The sequence below is a fragment of the Spermophilus citellus genome (assembly GCF_964194105.1).
Source record: "Spermophilus citellus genome assembly, chromosome: 15".
In the NCBI taxonomy this organism is placed as follows: domain Eukaryota; kingdom Metazoa; phylum Chordata; class Mammalia; order Rodentia; family Sciuridae; genus Spermophilus; species Spermophilus citellus.
The window spans coordinates 58886065-58905744 of NC_138195.1; the positions used below are offsets into that span (position 1 = coordinate 58886065).

Genomic DNA, 19680 nt, shown 5'->3' on the forward strand with positions numbered 1-19680 from the left:
TACTAAGGATTTATCAACTTTATTGACTTTTTGAAGAATTAACTTTTGGTAGAATTTCTTGGGTTTTATTTACTTTCTGCTCTTATTTTTTCCCCCTTAAGCTTATTTTGGATTTAATCATTCTTTCTAGCTTCTTTAGTTACAAATTAAGAAAAATTAATTTTAAGCCTTAATTCTAAACACTGCCTTAGATGCATCCCACAAACTTTGATGTTTTATTTTATTGTCCTTCAGATAAAAGTACATTCTAATCCCTATTTTCTTATTGAATCATAAGTTACTTTTAATATCTGAAAGTTGCTTTCTAGATATTGTTATTGATTTCTGATTACAGGTATATCTCCTTGATAAAATTTCAACAATCTGAAATACATTGACATGGAGTCTATCTTGGTGAAAATTTCATGTACATTCAGAAGACATGTTCAGTGTAATGTTCTATAAATGTCAATTAGGTTAAGGTAGCTAACATCGTCATTCAGATCTTTACTCTTTAAAAAAATATATATCCCAATAAACTGGACATGGTAGCATACACCTGCAATCCTAGAGACTAGGGAATATGAGGCCAAAAGATTCTAAGTTTGGGGTCAGCATGGGCAATTTAGTGAGGCCCTGTCTAAAAAACACAGCTGGACACATAAGCATGTCTGTAATCTCAATGACTTGGGAGGCTGAGGACCCTGTGGCAAAAAAAAAAAAAAAAAAACAAGGGCTGGAAATGCAGCCCAGTGGTAAAGTTTTCCCTGGATTTAATCCCCAGCACTGTAAAAATAAATAGAAAAATAATAAAAATAGATCCCATTACGATACTATACCATAGAGATACTTGCATACCTATGTTTATGAAGGCACAATTCCCAATAGCCAAGTTATGGAATCAGCCACTAGTACTAGTAATGGATGAATGGATTAACAAAATGTGATATACACAGTGGAATATTATTCAGCCTTAAAGGACCAAATCATCTCATTTACAGGAAAATGGATGGAACTGAAGATTGTTAGAAGAAATAAACCAGACTCAGAAAAACAGGTATCACATTTCCCCTCATATGTGGTATTTAGGGGATGGGAAAAAAACGCAACATAAAAGTAGGAGGGAGACTACAGAAGAGGAAGAAAGGGGATGTGGGAGAGTGTAATGGGGGATGAATACGATCAAAGTGTTACCTATATTTATTTATGTGGTGCTGAGGATCAAACTCAGGGCCTCACACGCTAGGTGAGTGCTCCACTGCTGAGCCACAACCCCAGCCCTCCTCTTATATTTTTAGATTCCCACAAATACCACAAAAATCCCAGTTAGGAATTAGATGCATAGATGTCATTTCTGAGATACCACCTGCCATCATCATGATAGGCTCTTTCAGACCTGGTAACATTCCCTTGTCTTAATTTCTACTTTGTCTGTTAATAACCAGCCCCCCCCCCCCCCCGTGGCATTAATTTTTTGCATGGTCTTTCCCTTTTACTTATGTGATATTATTGTTACTCCTTCTTTGCTCACCTTTGGCTAGTCAAATATTTTCAGTGTTTCATTTTGATTCCTGTAGTAGTTCTAGATTATTTCTGCTTTACTTTTTACTGGTTGCTCTAGGGATTATTATATGTACCTTTGTCACAACCTACTTTGTGTACTATACACTAAAATCAATGAGTCTTGTTACAGAGTAATTCTATTTGTCCATAGTCTGTAATACAATTCTGAATAGATAGGTTCATGAACGAAAACTAGGTAGTACACACATGTTTTCTTATTTTTGCTTAAGCCAGCACACCAAATTTTGAATATTAAAACCACACACACATTAGATAGGGATAGAGGTTTGACCAAACAATTGTAGTTATTAAATTCTTTGTCCAGAGATATATTACCCATCTATATATGCAATATCAGGGGCAATTAACAGTCAGTCATACAAACCTCTTTTGATACATTCTTCTAATGTATGAAAAATTTGAAGGCTGGAGTTGTATGTAGCTCAGTGGTAGAGCGCTTGCCTAGCACGTATGAAGCACCGAGTTCAATCCTCAGCACCACATTAAAAAAATAAAAAGTATTGTGTCCATCTACAATTAAAAAAAGATTTGAAAGATATCATTGAAACATTCTAATAATCACTGAAGTGTACTTAATTTCCTCCTGGCTTTATTAGCCATTACCAAAATATTAACAAGACCAATCTGGAAAATGGCAATTTTGGAGACATGGTGCTAACAAAACCAAAAGCCACTGATCTGGTATCCTTACCAGTCACAGAATTCTACTCCATTGTTGAAAACATTTTAATTTCCCAAGAGTGAAAATGCCAAAGCAGTAACATGGTAAAGACTACCATTTACCAAGACCTTACTAAATTTGGAACACTGCTAATTCTTCACATATACTTGTTTAATTTTTACAATCATGAGGTACTGTACCATTTCTCCATAGAAAAACAGTGCAAGAGCTAGTTTCAAAAGTTTGCTAAAAAATCTAACAAATAGGGCTGGGGTTGTGGCTCAGTGGCAGAGCACTTGCCTCGCACATGTGAGGAACTGGGTTCGATCCTTAGCACCACATAAAAATGGAATAAACAAAATATATTGCATCCATCTATAACTAAAAAATATATTTAAAAAATGTAACAGGTATCAGGGCATAGAGTCAAAATCTGCGCATGATTTAGGTCTTTCTGTATCAACTGCCTGTATAATTAAACCACACTTACATGTTGTGATTTTACCTAAGTGGGGAGAATAGATTGAAAGGTCTTTCCTAGGAGCTTCCATCTACTTATGTGGTTAAAACTAGTAAGGAAATGTGTCAAGGAATCTATCTGTAAATGCAGGAGGACTGCTGGCTGACAAGTAGGAAAGCTGAAAAAAATTAGAAGCAGCTATAAAACCTCAAAAGCAAACTGGCTCATATTTGGTGAGGCAAAAGATTTAAAAAATAACAATAAGTGTGCTAAAGGCCTAACCAGACAACCAGAAAAGCACCATCCATAATCAGCCTAGGTTGTTAAAAGTTTACATTCTATTCAGATGAGTATTTACAAGTATATAATAAAATATATACTCAACAAAAAATGGGTTAAACTGAACATTTAAAGTGGAAATTCACTCAAGTGGCACACTTTGTTGGCCATTAGAGCTGGCCATATCAAGTTTGAGACTTCTTTCTCCAAAACAGGCCAATAGACTTATGTTAAAGACAACATGTGTATTGAAAGTAGCAATTTTATTTGAGTTAAAATTATTTACAAAAACCCAAAGACATACTTCATGAAACTGGTACAAACTATTTTTTCCTGCCGTTGGCTTTTTGCTCCAAAGATCACAGCTGAGAAATACTGTATAAAATAAAAATAGGATTGGATTCAGAAAAGTACTCTACTGTTCTAATTTCCAATTGGTAGTATTTACAGAAATATTTACAATGGAAAAAAAGGTTACTTTAAAACTTTAGTTTTTGCAAGTCAGCCTCAAGTACCCTAAAATGCAGAGTTCTCTGAGGGTTAAAAACACACAAATGCACTGCAGCTGGTGAGGTGGTATCTTCCCTCACCCCTACCCCCAACCAAAATCTGCATCTCTATCAGTGCTTGACAATTAGTTATTATTTAAAAAACAAAACAAAACAAAAACCTGTTAAACACTGAGGTAAACCAATTCCCAAATGATTACCAGTGTAACAGAAAAATGTAGTTCACCCTGATTGATCTCACCCAAATATTTTATAATATCCCTTACCATCTGCCACAAGTCAGTTTTACCAAAAAATCTGTTTTCTCTAAATCCAATGATTAATAAATATCAATTTATTTAAAAATAATTAAACAAAATATATCTATAACTAATTTAATTTTATGGGTATAATTTACCAATGTTTTCAACAGTTTGCTAAGCTAGCTTTTATACTCAGGGCAAATACAATCTTAATCTTTCCCATGTTACACTGGCATACTTACTATGTTCTTAAAAGGTGATGGGGTAAGGGGGGGGGGGTTTGGGGTAGCAGGAAGAAAATTTGCCTGGAATGAGTTACTTCCTTATAGATTTCCCAACAATCTGCATTATCAAAAATAGGAAGACAATAGAAGGCAGCCACTGCATTAAAAAACATTACAGCTGGCACTGATACAAGAGCCCCGGTTTGTCACTTTATACAAGGAAATAACAAAGTCTAAATGGGTAAAAGTTAGACTTCTAGTTATTTTCCCCAATACACACCAAACCAATATTTTTATGGCTTCAAGTTTTACAAATCCAATAAAGAAACATGATTTAACTACCAGTACCTGAAAGGTAATTAAAAGTATTAATGAAATTGATCTCTGAAAAAGCCTGTCTTCAGGCCCAATTAAAAAAAAAAAGTATAATCAGTGGTTTGAACAATACAAGAAAAATTTGCAATGTTGTAAAATCAAATCTATAAAACATGTTCTCTGTGTTCCACAACTGTTTTCCAAATGACAACTGTTCTATGAACAAAGAATCTGGATGGAAAAAGGGTCTTCTCTAAACCAGCAATTTTAAGGCTTTGCGCTTATGTAATTGATCCTGTCACTCTATAGAAGAATATACACGTTATCTGGAAACATGAATTCAACATTGGTGTTTTAGCTTCCTTATATTTACTGTACTGAATATTAGAAAATATATCCAGAGAGCTTCCCTCAAAATGATGTTTCAAGAGCCTCCCTAGCATTAAGTGTAAACTACCCTGGGTTTGTCTACTTTGCTTAATCATTTAACAGGGCACATCAATATAATATTCCCTCAAACTGTTGTTTTCTTGCGTCTATAGCTATGACACATTATGGTATGATATTGAATATGGTTATGGTCTCAAAAGTGAAAAATAGTCCAACACCCAAACCTAATCAAGAATAAAAAAATATACTATTATCCCTTGTATCTTTGGATTCCATCTAATTTTAAATATAGACAGTAGTTCAGGGAACAACAACAAAAAAATTCACAAAATTATTAAAAGCTTTATTTACGATTGGAATCATTCAACAAAAAAGCAAAAGCAAATGAGCCTGAAAAAGGAACTAAGCTGTTGTCTAGAATGTCCTCAGAACATTCGATACCTCAGTAGCTAAGCTGCCTTTGCACCTGGCTGGCATGACAACAGTGGCTCAACATACACAGCAGTTGCACTAACAGCAGCACAAATTTTCCCCTTAAAACTTGCCCAGAATAGAGCAAGAAAAAAAGGGGAGGATATAAACTCTGCCAAATAAGTGTTTTTAAATACTGCATGGAATTGTTAACAGCCTGAACCTTTTCCCTCATTTTTGATAGTTGCAGATTGATGTAGTAACTGTCATTTAGCAAATGCAGAATGCATGACGAAGAAATCAGATGGTCTTAAAAATCCAAACATGAATGATACTGATGAATGTTCTTGATATATCTTCAAGGACTTCTTTCATGACTTTTCTTTGTCTAAGGACAGCTCCAGCATTACCGAGCACCTGAAGCAAAGGTAAAGCAGCTAGCAATGTTCCAAATATTCAATCACTCTAGAGATAGACTTCTGGCCTGTTGTTCCAACAGCACACTGAAAGAAGAGGGAAAGAAGTAATGGTTAATATTTAACAAAACTGTGAAAATATTAAATCAAAGTTTAACTTCTAAAGACATTATTAACCTAAACACTACAAATCAAAGTACACTGAGATTAAACTGTGGCTTTTATAATAAATAGTGTTTTGCCATAATAACTGTTAACTTGAAAAATAAAACAGTTATTTAAACTTAAAAGAGAATCTGCTTTTTCTTTCAGTCACTATGGCCATATTAGTTTTATGTCTGTCAATGTATTATACTTAGGTTTAAATTCATAGACCAAATAAAACAACTTACAGTAAGATTCATGAAGCTCAGGAATTTTTTGAGCATCTCTGTCATTATTGAGAAGTCTCCTTCTGGCAGGTATTCCCGCACAGTGGTTACATTGATCTGAGGAAACAGATTTAAGAAAATAAAATCGGTCAACTAGCAGAAAACATGAAATTACACCTTATCCTGTGTTGATGGTCATGGCATACATCATACTGCAAACTTCTACAGGGTGCTTGGAACACCTTGGTTATTTCACTTACATGTGACTTCACTCTGTTCTAGTGAGTTTGTCTACCTCCTACCCTCCCCCCACCCCCCCATCCCTACCACCTGGGAAAGAAAGGGAAAAAGGCAAAGTTGATAAAGAAACATTTCTGGGCAAAGCTATTTTTGTAAATGCACAGAGAAAAGGCCTGGAATAACAAACTGCACCGCTGGGTATGTGTGTATGAGGTGGGAGAGGTTTATACTTCAGGATATACTCAGAGTTGTTTATGAAATAAAGATCAAAGAAAATTTCTCATGCTGCATAAATGAATAATTCAGAATAGGAATTAATTAGATCTTTCCAAAATACAATATGACATAGAGATTCTGTGCCAATGCCAGGAGAGTAGATTAAGGTGTTCTTTATTATTAACAAGCAGCAGCCAAGCTATATATAAACAAACCTTTTTTTTTTTAAAGAGAGAGTGAGAGAGGAGAGAGAGAGAGGAGAGAGGAGAGAGAGAATTTTTAATATTTATTTTTTAGTTCTTGGCGGATACAACATCTTTGTTGGTATGTGGTGCTGAGGATCGAACCCGGGCCGCACGCATGCCAGGCTAGAAACAGTCTTGGGGCCTGCTAACAGTAAAAAAGCCATTATTCTCTTAATGACAGCAAGCCAAGGAGGATTCAAAGAGAGGAGGCTACTTGATCAGCAAGTGCTCTCTACAAGAAGCTAGCTCTGGTGGCAGCGTGCAAATTTCAGGAATGGAGAAAGGCAAGAGAACTGGAAGGGCAGTGAGACGACACACTGCCATGCATAATATTCAAACTGGTAGTAAGGATGGGTATCAAAAATTGAGTGCACTCTTCTGAGCTTCCTAATAAGTATGCTTTTTCTACAGGCAGGATTTTTTTTTTTTTTTTCAAATGAACACAAACACATGGGTTTATTTCTGAACTCTAAGTTACATTCTTTTGGTCTATTTGTCTGTCTAAAGGTTGGTCCCGCACAGTCTTGATTATTGTAGCTTTGCATTAAGTCTTGGAATCATGGGGCTGGGGCTGGGGCTGTAGCTCAGTGGCAGAGCACTTGCCTCTCATGTGTGAGTCACTGGGTTTGATCCTCAGCACCACAGAAAAACAAATAAATAAAATAATCTATCTGTCTGTCTATATATTTTGGAATCAGGAGCTATGAGCCTCCAAATTTGTCCTTTTCCTTATTCTTTTGGCTATTAGGGGTTCCTTCCATCTCCATGTGAATTTTAGGATCAGCTGGACCACGAGGATCTGTAAGCCTGTGATTCTTATGTTTTTTTTAAACACCTTTCTTTTTTTAAAAATTTTTTTTTTTAAAGAGAGGGGAGAGAGGGGGGGGGAGAGGGAGAGGGGGAGGGAGGGAATTTTTAATATTTATTTTTAGTTCTCGGCGGACACAACATCTTTGTTGGTATGTGGTGCTGAGGATCGAACCCGGGCCGCACGCATGCCAGGCGAGCGCGCTACCGCTTGAGCCACATCCCCAGCCCCTTAAACACCTTTCAAAGGCCATAATGTCTGATAATTCTCTTGTTGTCTTTTGTTTGTGCTGATTCTTGCTCATGGGGTCTTGTCTCCTTGAATGCCTGGTTATCTTTGTGCTCTGCTCACCATATCACTCAGTGTGTTCAAGTTTGGGAAGGAGGGGCAGAGAGAGCCATGGGTTCATCCAAGATCCAACCCAGGGAGGCTTCTTGGAGGAGTACAGGCAGGATTTTCTAACTCTTCTACTTCCACATTGGGCAATCTGATTTCCTTTACATTTTGTATTATCATCTAGATTTTAGGGTTAATCTCAGTGATCCTCCAAAGCAACACACATATATAGGACTCTCTGAATTCACAATACTGCTCACGACTTAAGAATCTTAAAATCTCTTTAGAGATGAGAGAGCTACAAACAAGAATATGAATTAACATGGGGAAAAAATAACCCAAGATAAATCACATGGTACTAACACAATTTAATGAACCCTTAATAATCATGATTAAATACAAATGAAACTAGGGCATATGAGAAACAAATACCTAAAACTCTCCCCCCTCCCCCACAGTCCTAGAGACTAAATCTAGAACCTCACACATGCTAGGCAGGCTTTCTATCACCGTGCTGCATCCCCCTAATTTAAGTATTATGTCCATTGTTTTTATTTGAAACCCGCCTCTTCTTTCTTTCCTTTGTATGGTATTCCTCATTTACTTTCAAAATCTTGTCATTCAAAATAAGTTAAAAGGCTGAACCAAGAAGATTAGAGGTAAGGGGGATAAAGATCTTGCAGGAATTCCAAAGCCATGATGAGAACTCTGGTCTGGATACTGAAAGCAGTGGTACCTGGAGGGTGCCACATGGAGTTGGCTAGTGTGCATTTAGATCGACAATGGAAAAGATAGACAAGCAAGACTGATTAGAAAGTCACGTAGGATTCAGACGAGTGGATATACAGAAAGTGCAAAAAGGCAACAATTCAATGGCTAAAATTAAAAAAAAGAGTGGATAGATGGACCATTACACAAAAGCCAGCAAAGTGTCCCCTTAAATGAAACCATCATTTTATCATTGCATTCTTTCTTCCAACCCTCTTTCAAAAGAGAGATGACCTCCATTTTAAAACAAGTTTCAGAATATAGATAGCCCTTGCTTTCTCTTGAATCTAACCCTCTCACTATAGATCTCTACTGTTTCCTGAAGGCCCTGTTCCTAGGAGAAAATCCTCCTTTACTTTAAAATCTGGCTTTACAACTTAACTTTCACTTAAGAATATCAACCTGTGCCCCACAGTTTATAAAGAGATTCACAACGACTCTGACATCTCCTTCATGTACTATTTTTCTTTACTACACATCTTTGTTTTTCCCATCATAGCAGACTATTCAATAGCCATAACCATCTACTTTGTGCTCAAAAGTAGTCACAGAAGTACCTAGACACTCGTATTTCTCATAGGCAAATTCTGATGATCTAAATCATTCACAGTAATACCATCTGCTTGAACAGTGACTATTTCAGACAAAGCAGGACTCAATGCTGGCCAAGACTGGGGAAAGACTACTTGGTAAAGAGTGGATAGGGAGGGTGAGAAAAATGTCTTAAGAAACAGAGGAGAAGGGACCTACTAGTGCTGAATATTGTACTGTTAAACTAGATAACCCTAGCTACAGTCAGCTGATGGCTATGAGGAGCACTTTCAGCAATGGACAACATAACATACCAAGGACAGTAGTTAAGGTAGAAATGATCTAAGTCCCCCAATAACCTAAAATACTTAAATAATCCAATGTACTCTTACTTTGTAATGTACCTTGAAAACTGCAACAAACATGTAAAAAATCTCTAACCTTAGATGCTCTCTTAATTTTCATGTATGCAAAGTTTCTTTTTTCTAAAGATTAAAAACACTCTGACTAGTTTGTTATTCCCATCTGCCCTCCTCTTTTGAGATCTCAAATAGCCTGATTCTGACAGGCATATCATTCTAATAAAGCCATAAAAATCAACAATTCACTTCACTCCGAACCTTATTTGGAAAGGAAATAAAGATGTCAGGGGTACATAAAAAAAGAAAACTATTTGAGAAATTTATAAAGGAAAACTACTGCAAGGGTAGACATTTGCTTGCTTTTTTTCTTCAATAGGGAAGAAATACAATTGTTTAAATAATTCTATAATCAACTAAAAGCCTTTCTGGAATAAAGTAGATATAACTGGAGAAAAAATTAAAGAAATAAATAAGTGAATTAGGCAATGGTAATAAAGCTGTTATACTGAATCTTTGTAAAGATAGATAAAAATCTCTTAACTATTTACTTACTGGACTTTCCTGGCAGAGACATCCAAGAAGTAGAGCAGTGTAGGAGGCCACAATGCAATCCTCCATGTGTTTGCCAGCATGCTGAAGGGCTGAGGGTATTTAAAAAGAGTTTTAACAGTGTACCAAATAATACAACACCACAAAAACCAACCATTCTTTTACTTTTCTTAAAAAAAAAAAAAAAAAAATCAACAAATGGTTGAATAATATATTCCAAATTAATAAAAATTAACTCAAAATGGCAGATACCCAAATATAAGAATTAAAACCATAAACTCTTATTATATAAAGAATTCTTACAGCTTAGTAACAAAAAAACAATACAATTGAAAAGTGGGTAGAGAACCTGAATAGACATTTCTAGAGCATACAAAAGGCCAACACATAAAAGATGTTCCACATCATTAGATATCAGGGAATTGTAAATGAAACCCCAACAAGGAATCACTATGTATATACTCTAAATATTTTCAAAGACAATTTTTGAAGGTGCAGAGAAAATGGAACCCTCATATACTGCAGATGGGAATGTAAAATGGTACAGTTACATTGGGAAACAGATTAGCATTACATTAAAATGTTAAATGGAGTTATTGTATAATCTAAAGATTCCACTCTTAGGTACTGGGGGTTGAACCCAGGGGCACTTTACCACTGAACTACATGCCCAACCGTTTTGTTTTTTGAGACAAGATCTCGCTAAGTTGTTGAGGCTAGTCTCAAATTTGCAATCCTCCTGCCTCAGCCTCCAGAACTGTGGGATCTCGGGTGTGCACCACCACATGCCTACAAATGGGGAATGAGGCAAGAGGATCCCAAGTTTGAAGACACTTTTTTTTTTTTTAAATAGGACTGGGGCTGTAGCTCAGTAGTAGACTACCTCTGAGTTCAATTTCCAGCACCACAAAAGGGAGAGGGGGGTAAAAGAGGTAAAAACAACCTATCAACAGAAAAATGGATAAACAATATGTGGTACAACAATAAAAATAAAACATTTGACTATACAAATAAGGAATATCTTATTAACACATGATATAACATATAGCAGACATAGAAGCATGTCACAAAAGGCCATATATTATAAGATTTTTTTTTTTTTTTGGTGGTGATGGTGGTGCTGGGGATCAAGCCCAAGGTCTTGTGCATGGGATGCAAGCACTCTACCAACTAAGCTATATCCCCAGCCTCCCATGTATGATTCTTTTTCTATGAAATGTGGGACACAGGAAAATCCAGAGAAAGTAGATTAGCGGTTGCCAGTGACTGGGGAAGAAAATGGTGGTGATGGCTGCTAGTGGGTATGCTGTTTCTTTCAAGCTGATGAAAACTCTAGCATTAGATAGCGGTACAATTTTGTAAATATACTAAAAACTACAACATTTATTTACTTTAAAGAGGTAACTTTATATAGTATATAAATTATCTCTATTTTTTTGGGGGGGGGGTACTGGGAAAAATAAACTCAGGGGCACTGAACCACTGAGCTACATCCCCAACCCTATTTTGTATTTTATTTTGAGTTGATCAGTGACTCACTAAGTTGCTGAGGCTGGCTTTGAACTTTCGAACCTTGGGTCTCAGCCTCCCAAGCCGCTGAGATTACAGGTATGCACCACCACACCCAGCTACAAATTATATCTTGATAGAGCTACCATTAAAAAAAAAAAAAAAAGACTACTAAACAACCAAAAATATTATTATACCAATTGAAACATCAAAACTTAGTAGCTGAGTTTCTTAGGAACAGACTTTGTTCAATATTAGAACTAATGGCATGAGGAAACAGAAAGAAACAAAAAGACAAGAGGCTCAGAATCAGACATTGCTATAGACTACTTCCTAGCCAGGTGAAGCTGAACATATTAAATTTCAAATCTTACGGACATGAAATTACAAACTGCTATTCTACAGAATTTGTCTGAATGGTAAATCCAAGATCACAATTCCTGACAAAAGTAGACATCTAATAAACATTTGATTAGTGAAGATATTACCTCTAGTGTTATTTCTTACTGCATTTGTGAACTAGTAGTACTTACTCTTTCAAAACTAATACTGTAATTTATGACAAAAGATCTCAAGTTTAAAGTGAGGCTGATAAAAGAATCTAAAAATTCAAAATTGGAAAAACCATAATGTTCACATTTTACCAAAGAATAAAGGAGAGAGGGCCCAAGAAGGAACCATATTTTTCCCATTAGTCAGTCTGCCACTGACATGCACCTTCCTCACTGCTAGGAAGAACTATCAAGCACTGAACTATCAAACCTCATTTAGATTGAACTTGAGAGGCTCTAAAGTAATAGCTAGAATTAAAATATATTTTGAAGAAAAAAAACAAGCAAACTCAAACCATTACTGTCAGTTTGAATACACCACTCAAAATAAACATACCTTTATTGAGGTCAAGTTCTTCATCATCCTCCTCCTTCTTATGTTTCTCATCTGCACCATCAGTCTTTTCAGTTGATACCCACTGTATTTCTCCACTTGTTTCTTGCCATTCTCCACTCTTATCATGCTGAGTGGTGGGAGCATCTTTGATCAACTCATCTGTTTTACTTTCTGCCAATTGGGCTGCTCGTTCTCGCTCAAGGAAAAGCTGATAAAATTATTTTAAAAACCATTAAAAAGATATCACTGATATTTATATACTCAATATTTCGCCTTAAATAAAGAGGTCTGGGCTGGGGGTGTAGCTCACTAGGACACTGTTTGCCTAGCATGCCCAATATCTTTGGTTCAGTCATCAGCATCACAATCAAAAACAAACAGAAAAAAAAAAATAAGAAGAGGGTTTGATTGAGCTTAAGTAACAGATTTTGTTCTACAACCCATGGAAAGCCAAAATAACAAAATGCTGCTGAGATTCATTTAAGTAATCTACTAATGACACAGGCACTGTTTGCAAGAATAAAAGTCTCCATAATGTTTTATAATTGGATAACTTGAATTCAAACAAAATAGAGGAAGAACCTTGAATAAAACTTCATAATATTAGGGCAGAAACAACATAACCTCTTACACAGGGAAAAACTTACTTGTATACTGTGTTTCCTAGGTATGCACCACCACACCCAGCTACAAAACATACTAAATTCCTTGCCTTCACTTACTTTATTTTCCCTATGATGCTTCAGTACTGAACACACAGAAAGCATCTAATATACTTGCTGACATGATTTGGGAAATGGTCCAAGTTACTAATGAGAAACTACCTGAATATCAAATGCCAAGCAGGCCTCCAAAAACTGCTGAGTATTCAGAAGAGGAGAACATAAACTTCAAAGAGAGCATGCATAAGACAATATCCTTGGAAAAATTAAAAAAAAAAAAAAAACAATTTTCAAAACTGGTCTAAGAATCCCTGGGTGTCCCTGAGACTCTATCAGGAAGTCTGAAAGGTCAAGACTGAATTCTTCATATAATAGTTACAGGTCAGCAAACTTCCTTCATTCTCTCTGAGTACACAAAGAAACTCTGTAGAATCTATAAGCCATATGATTATACACCCTTGTTCTAGTGGTTAATATAATTTCCCCCAGATTTTCTTTATAAATTCAGTAAATTAAGGTGGATATAGCACTTGAGAGTATAAGAAAAATCCTGAGATAAAAAATATCTGAAAAAGGAATGAAGAACTTCTAGTTATATCTCAGGTAAGGATCAAGTTATATATTACTTCATGAAGAAGTGAACCATTATTAGTCCAAAAAAGGTGGATAGTTAAGAGTTAGCAAGACCTTTAGAAAAATTAAAAGGATGGCCCATTACTGTTTCTGGACTTATAGGACTTAAACTGCTGTGACAAGTATAAATCAAGGTGAAAGGAAGCATATGGTTCGTGATGGCTAAGTATCAATTTTAAATGTTCATTCTCTGCCACAACAATTTCTAAGTCAGAAAATTACTACACACGCTTAAGGAAAATATGGCTTCAGATTTAGTGTTACTTATTTCTGTAACAAAAGAAAACCAAAAAAACCAAAACATTCAAAAGTGTATTGGTAGAGGATTGGTTAACTACTGAAGAGCACTGCACTCATTACAAAGATTGAGATAAATATGTGTGCTGATATAAAAAAAATTTAAGAACAACAAGTATAGGTAAAAAAAAGTGTGTATAGGAAGATTCTATTTACTTAGAAATTATTGCACATTTGACATAAAAACTAATTTCTCCACAGACAAAATTTACAAATGGTAACTTTTTAGAAAATGGATAAATGCATTTTAACCTTTCTGAATGGAATTTTAAAAATATGTATTTTTAAAATTAGTTGATGGATCAGTTTTTTAAAAGTAGCTGAGAGCAACTAGAAAGAAGGAAGTTCAGGTTAGTAACTAGAACTACCTAATTTGAAAATAACTGAATTAAGGTCAGTGTTAGTATAAAAGGTATGAATCTGAACATGAATTTTTCTACTACATCTTAGTCATTATCCCAAAGATATTACAATCTAAAAACAAAAACTTTGTGGACTCATTTAAAAAATGACAAACCCCAGCAGACAAAATAAAACCAGACAAAACACAGAATGATATCCTGATGATAAGGATAAGTACAAAAGAGAAATACTGGGTTGGATGTATTAAACATTCCCAGATGAATCAGACACCAAAGAAAAATTTGAAGCTATCTCTAGAATAACTTGGGGTGTGGGATGGCTTCTGAAAATTAACTCCTCCTATGGAAGTGAAACAGATCAATCATCTATTTCTTTAAAAATAACTGCTGGGGACATTCATTATTCACTATTGGTTCCATTTGAACACAAGTTAACTTTTAAAGGCAGGAACCAGAATGACTGAGAAAACTGTGGTATAATCACAATCATATGGGGGAATACTACTTAGTTATAAAGAGGAATAAACTATTGATTATAAAGAGGAATAAACTATTGATATGTGTAACAACATGGATAGACCTCAAAAGCATGTGCTTAGTGAAAAAAGTCAATCTCAAAAGGTTATACATTCTAGAGGATTCCATTCATGTAACACTCTGAAAAAGGAAAAACTTGGAACTGGAGTAGAAGAGTACAGGTAGGTAGAAGACAGGAAGGGCAGGTAAGATGGGTAGTGGGCAGCACAAGGGAATTCTTCTGTGGTTCCTTAATGTAATGGTGGAGAATATAAATTTATACATGGAATAAATTGCACAGAAATAGATATTAAACACACAAATGAATGCAGGTTAAAAATGGTGACACTGAATAAGGTATGAAGACTAGTTATCAGTAATGTACCAATGTTAATATCTTGTTTTTGATACTGTGCTATAGTTATATGAGATGTCATCATTAGAAGAATCTGGGTAAAGGGTATATAGGATTCTTGGTACTATATAATTTCCCAGGAGGCTAAAATTATTTCAAAATCTAAAGTTTTAAATCACAACAACAAATTACCCTGCAACATCCCTAGCCATAACAAATTACAAAGGGAAGAAACGCTTCTTTTAGCAGAAAAATGTGTCAATAGGTTCTATAACTTAAGATACCAAATGTAACATAAATTAAGCATTAAATAAATCCCTAAATGATACTGATTATTAGTAATTAGTACTACTATTTATTTACTATTACAGTTATTGATAAGTAACATGACAATTTCTCACTGGTTTTATATACTTTTGTTCTAAATAACAAAGATAAATTCTAATGCCACTGAAGACTGAGTATTCTGTGTCCTGCAGGAAAAAAGCCTGTGGATGATGTTTTATCTGTGGTCAACCCTCAATTATACATGATTGAGAACAATAAGATAATAGAAAATATGGCTTTCAGTGACTCAATGAAACTATCTCATTTGATTATCTTCCATGCTCAGCCATTTGCCACTTTCCAGACCTACTATGGGTTTCCAGTTTTTTCTACGGTCCAGCGGGCCTAAGAGAGTCCTAGACATGGATAACTGACGATACATTCAATGTTATCAATACTCGTTAATTCTTTTTTTTTGTCTTTTTTTTTTTTATTGGTTGTTCACAACATTACAAAGCTCTTGATATATCATATTTCATACATTACATTGAAGTGGGTTATGAACCCCCAATTTTACCCCAAACGCAGATTGCAGAATCACGTCGGTTACACATCCACAATTTTACATAATGCCCTATTAGTAATTGTTGTATTCTGCTACCTTTCCTATCCCCTACTATCCCCCCTCCCCTCCCCCCTCCCATCTTCTCACTCTACCCCATCTACTGTAATTCATTTCTCTCCTTGTTTATTTTCCCATTCCCCTCACAACCTCTTATATGTAATTTTGTATAGCAATGAGGGTCTCCCTTCATTTCCATGCAATTTCCCTTTTCTCTCTCTTTCCCTCCCATCAATACTCGTTAATTCCTAAAACAAATGTGCCTCGTCACTGGTTTTCTGCTATCAGTGTCTCTTTTTGCTAATAATCCTTAAAGAGTGATTAAAAGTTAAGAAAAGTCAGCAGAATGAAGTAGGAGTACATGCTAAACCAGTGTGCCTCTTACTGACCTATAGAGAAATCATACCACATTTTTAACTAGTTAAAAATCTGGTTTAAAATACAGTTTCATCTTATAAATTATGAATATTTAAGCATTTGTCAGCTCTGAAAGATATTCCCTATACACAACAGCAAAGAGATGTTTCAGGAGTTCTAAAGCAAAAAAGGGGAAAAAAAGAGGTGGAGGGTTAAAGTTTAATTGATAAAGGAACTGGATAGATATAACAAAACTGCAGATGTCAGTTTTTAAGTCATTGCTTACCTGTACTAAAGCCTGAACAGCATGAACTTGTCCAGCTATCCTTAAACTATCATCTCCTTCTCCACTACAGAAGGAAGAATCAAAAGAACAGGATGTTTCCATGTTGACAAGACAGTGCCGATTCCGAGCACTATACTCCACTAGATTAATCAGTAGACCCAAGCCCTACAAAAAATTTTAAAAGTGCATATTATCACAGTTGAGAACTTAAACATATACCACACACTTTTATCATAAATAAAAACTTAATCATTGTTTTCTATCTACAAAAAGGCAAAAAAAAAAAAAAAAAAAAAGTAAGATATCAGTCTTCCCAAAGAATGATTCCTTTAGTTTTTAATCATCATTTTCAGCTTGTACACTTTTTTTTTTTTTAAATTGCCATGGTCTTTTCTAAGAAAAGGAAAATATATGAAGGCATTCATTGGAAATTCATTGAAACAATTCACAATGTATTAAAAAAAAATGATTCTTAAACCCAAACTAAGATAAAGTTTTCATCATCAACTAGATAAAATACTTATGAAATGAAACAGTCATTTCAACTCACCAGTACTCGAATATCAAATCTCTGCTCCTGAGGTAGGTACTTTGGAACCTGAAGCACACAGTTCATTGCTGTGCCTATAAGGCCATCCTGTTCTCCTGTTTTTGTGCTGCCCCACTCTGAAGAAGGAAACAGAAATAGGGAAAAGTGTTACTGATTCCTCCTGATGACACTAATAACTACATTTATTAAAATGAATATTAGAAATGCATGGCTATTTCTTTATTGAAATACACTGTTGATATTTCCAGGCCAACCTACTAGGTTGATTATAATAAAAGTATTAACTCCTAAAAGTAGTTTTCACCTGCTGGAGTAAGTCAATTACATTATGAAAACTTTTAAATTCACTACATCAAGAAAAGAAGTAACTTGGGGGCTGGGGTTGTGGCTCAGTGGTAGAGTGCTCGCCTAGCACATGTGAGGCTCTGGGTTCGATCCCCAGCACCACATAAAAAATAAATAAATAAATAAATAAATAAAATAAAGGTGTTTTATCCAACTACAACAAATATACAAAACAAACAAATAAACAAGAAAAGAAATAACAAAAGGTAACAATTTATTTTTTCTGTGTAATAACAAAATTTCAATGAGAAAATATTACTTACCATTATCATTAGTTAAGTTGAGCAACACCCCAATGATGGCCCTCATGCAGTCCTCCACTGCTTTGCCAACGTGGTTAGTTACATTTTGGTGAGGCAGAGGCTTACTATCAGCTACACATATGCTGTTCTCAGCACGGTTATATTGCTGAATCAGTTCTTCACAATGCTGTAATGCTCTTAAGAGAAAATAAAATGTATCTCAAGATCATTGTATTGTCATGAGCAACGAATAAATAAAAATAAAAATTAAAAAAGGAAGAAAATAAAATGCACACCATTATGGCAAAAACCATTTTACACCAATTTTCTATCTACTTGGGCCTAAAAACTGGCAGATTATATTTTTCCTTCCTATTCTGGAAGTTGTTTTAACTATTCAATCATATACCAACAATGGGATGTTTCCTTTTATTCTGGAAAAATTAATAATTAAAAAACCTAACTTTTCTAGTGAAGATAAGTATTAATTACTTAGAGAGTAAATCATTTTTTAAAAAACTTGATATCATTTAAATTGACATATCTCCTGGCAGTAATAAAAAGATATGAGAAATACCCAAGAATTCTCAAGCTTCTACCCAAAATAACCAGGAAATAAAATCCTTAAATAAGTCTAGTACTTCTAAAGGCTTTACTTAAATCACTAAATCCATTATTTTTTTTAAAAAGTCCAATAAAGAATCAAATTAGCGGTCAGGTGATTCTTTATGTATTATATACCATATAAAACCCTTAAGAGAAAATTCTACCATATTTAACTCATCCTTAGCTGCTGTTTGAAATATATGGAGGAAATCTGATAAGGCTCTTTATACGGCTGGGGATGTGGCTCAGTGGTCTAGTGCCCCTGAGTTCAATCCCTGGTATTCCTCCCACCGCCCCAAAAAAGGTGTTCCTCTTGATGTCTAACCCCAATTTGTTCTTCTGATGCTTGCAGATGCTGGCAGAATTATTCTGTTGTTGTTGGTAACTCAACTTTCTTAAGTAGAACTGAGCTAAACTGTGGTTATGAAAGGAGGGAAGAAACTATATATATACATTGTTTACTCTTTCCATGATATCCCTGCAACTATCCTGGTTCTATTGAAAAGCTCAAATGCCACATGAATGCTTTTTCACTAACACCGAATTCTGACCTCTACTGTCACTTATAAGACATTTGACCCAATAAATTTCCTAATCAAAATGAAAGAGCTGAAATCTGTCAAAGTAAATACTTCCTTTCCAAGGAACTTGTGAAGGGTTAAGAAGTATACTACCCCCCGCCTCCCGTAAGGGAGAATAACACATGGTTAACAACTGTAATGTATGTGTTAAGGGCATTAAATGTAATATAAAATATATAAGACAAAAAAGGAAATAGAGGTGATTAGACATTTGAATTTGCTTCAAAATATTATAGAATAGGGAAAAATGAAGGTACAGATGGACACAACTGGTAATTATTAAAGTAATGTATACAAGAGTTTACCACATTTTGTCTACTTAATTTAAGTTTGAAATTATCCTAAGAGGTTAAAACACAGACATATTGGAGTCAGACTGTAGTAGGTTTTCCTTTGATTTGGAAATTGGACATATATCCACAACAATAATGAATTAGAGACTTGGAGTTTAAGATCATTTTTTTTCAAAGCAGAGACCTAGAGAAAGTTAACTCCCTGTGGTATTGTGCTGGCTAGGCTAAAGGCCAGAGAACTAGGGCACAGAGATAAACTAGGACACAGATATCAAAAAGAGGCTGTTGTAATAAGATAGAACCAGTACTGGATACATACATACACTCAGGTTAGAGCATTAGCCTAATTGTGATAAAGGTTGGGCAGGGAGAGTGTGGAATGAAGAAAGGGACATAAGAGAGATGGGGGAAAA

At 35.1% G+C, this 19680-nt stretch overlaps 1 protein-coding gene across 2 annotated transcripts in view; it reads right to left on the reverse strand.

The window, feature by feature from the left end:
- Positions 1-3207: 3207 nt before the first annotated feature.
- WAPL (WAPL cohesin release factor) overlaps positions 3208-19680 on the reverse strand; it is a 72996-nt gene continuing 56523 nt past the window's right edge. For both annotated transcript variants that reach the window (XM_081267914.1, XM_081267913.1), the window contains exons 13-19: positions 17809-17984; positions 17201-17316; positions 16651-16815; positions 12294-12501; positions 9900-9988; positions 5863-5958; positions 3208-5557 (exon numbers count right to left, since the gene is read on the reverse strand). In XM_081267914.1, coding sequence (XP_081124040.1) covers positions 5492-5557; positions 5863-5958; positions 9900-9988; positions 12294-12501; positions 16651-16815; positions 17201-17316; positions 17809-17984 — 916 coding nt within the window. In that variant the 3' untranslated portion in view covers positions 3208-5491. The remainder of the gene's footprint in view (positions 5558-5862; positions 5959-9899; positions 9989-12293; positions 12502-16650; positions 16816-17200; positions 17317-17808; positions 17985-19680) is intronic.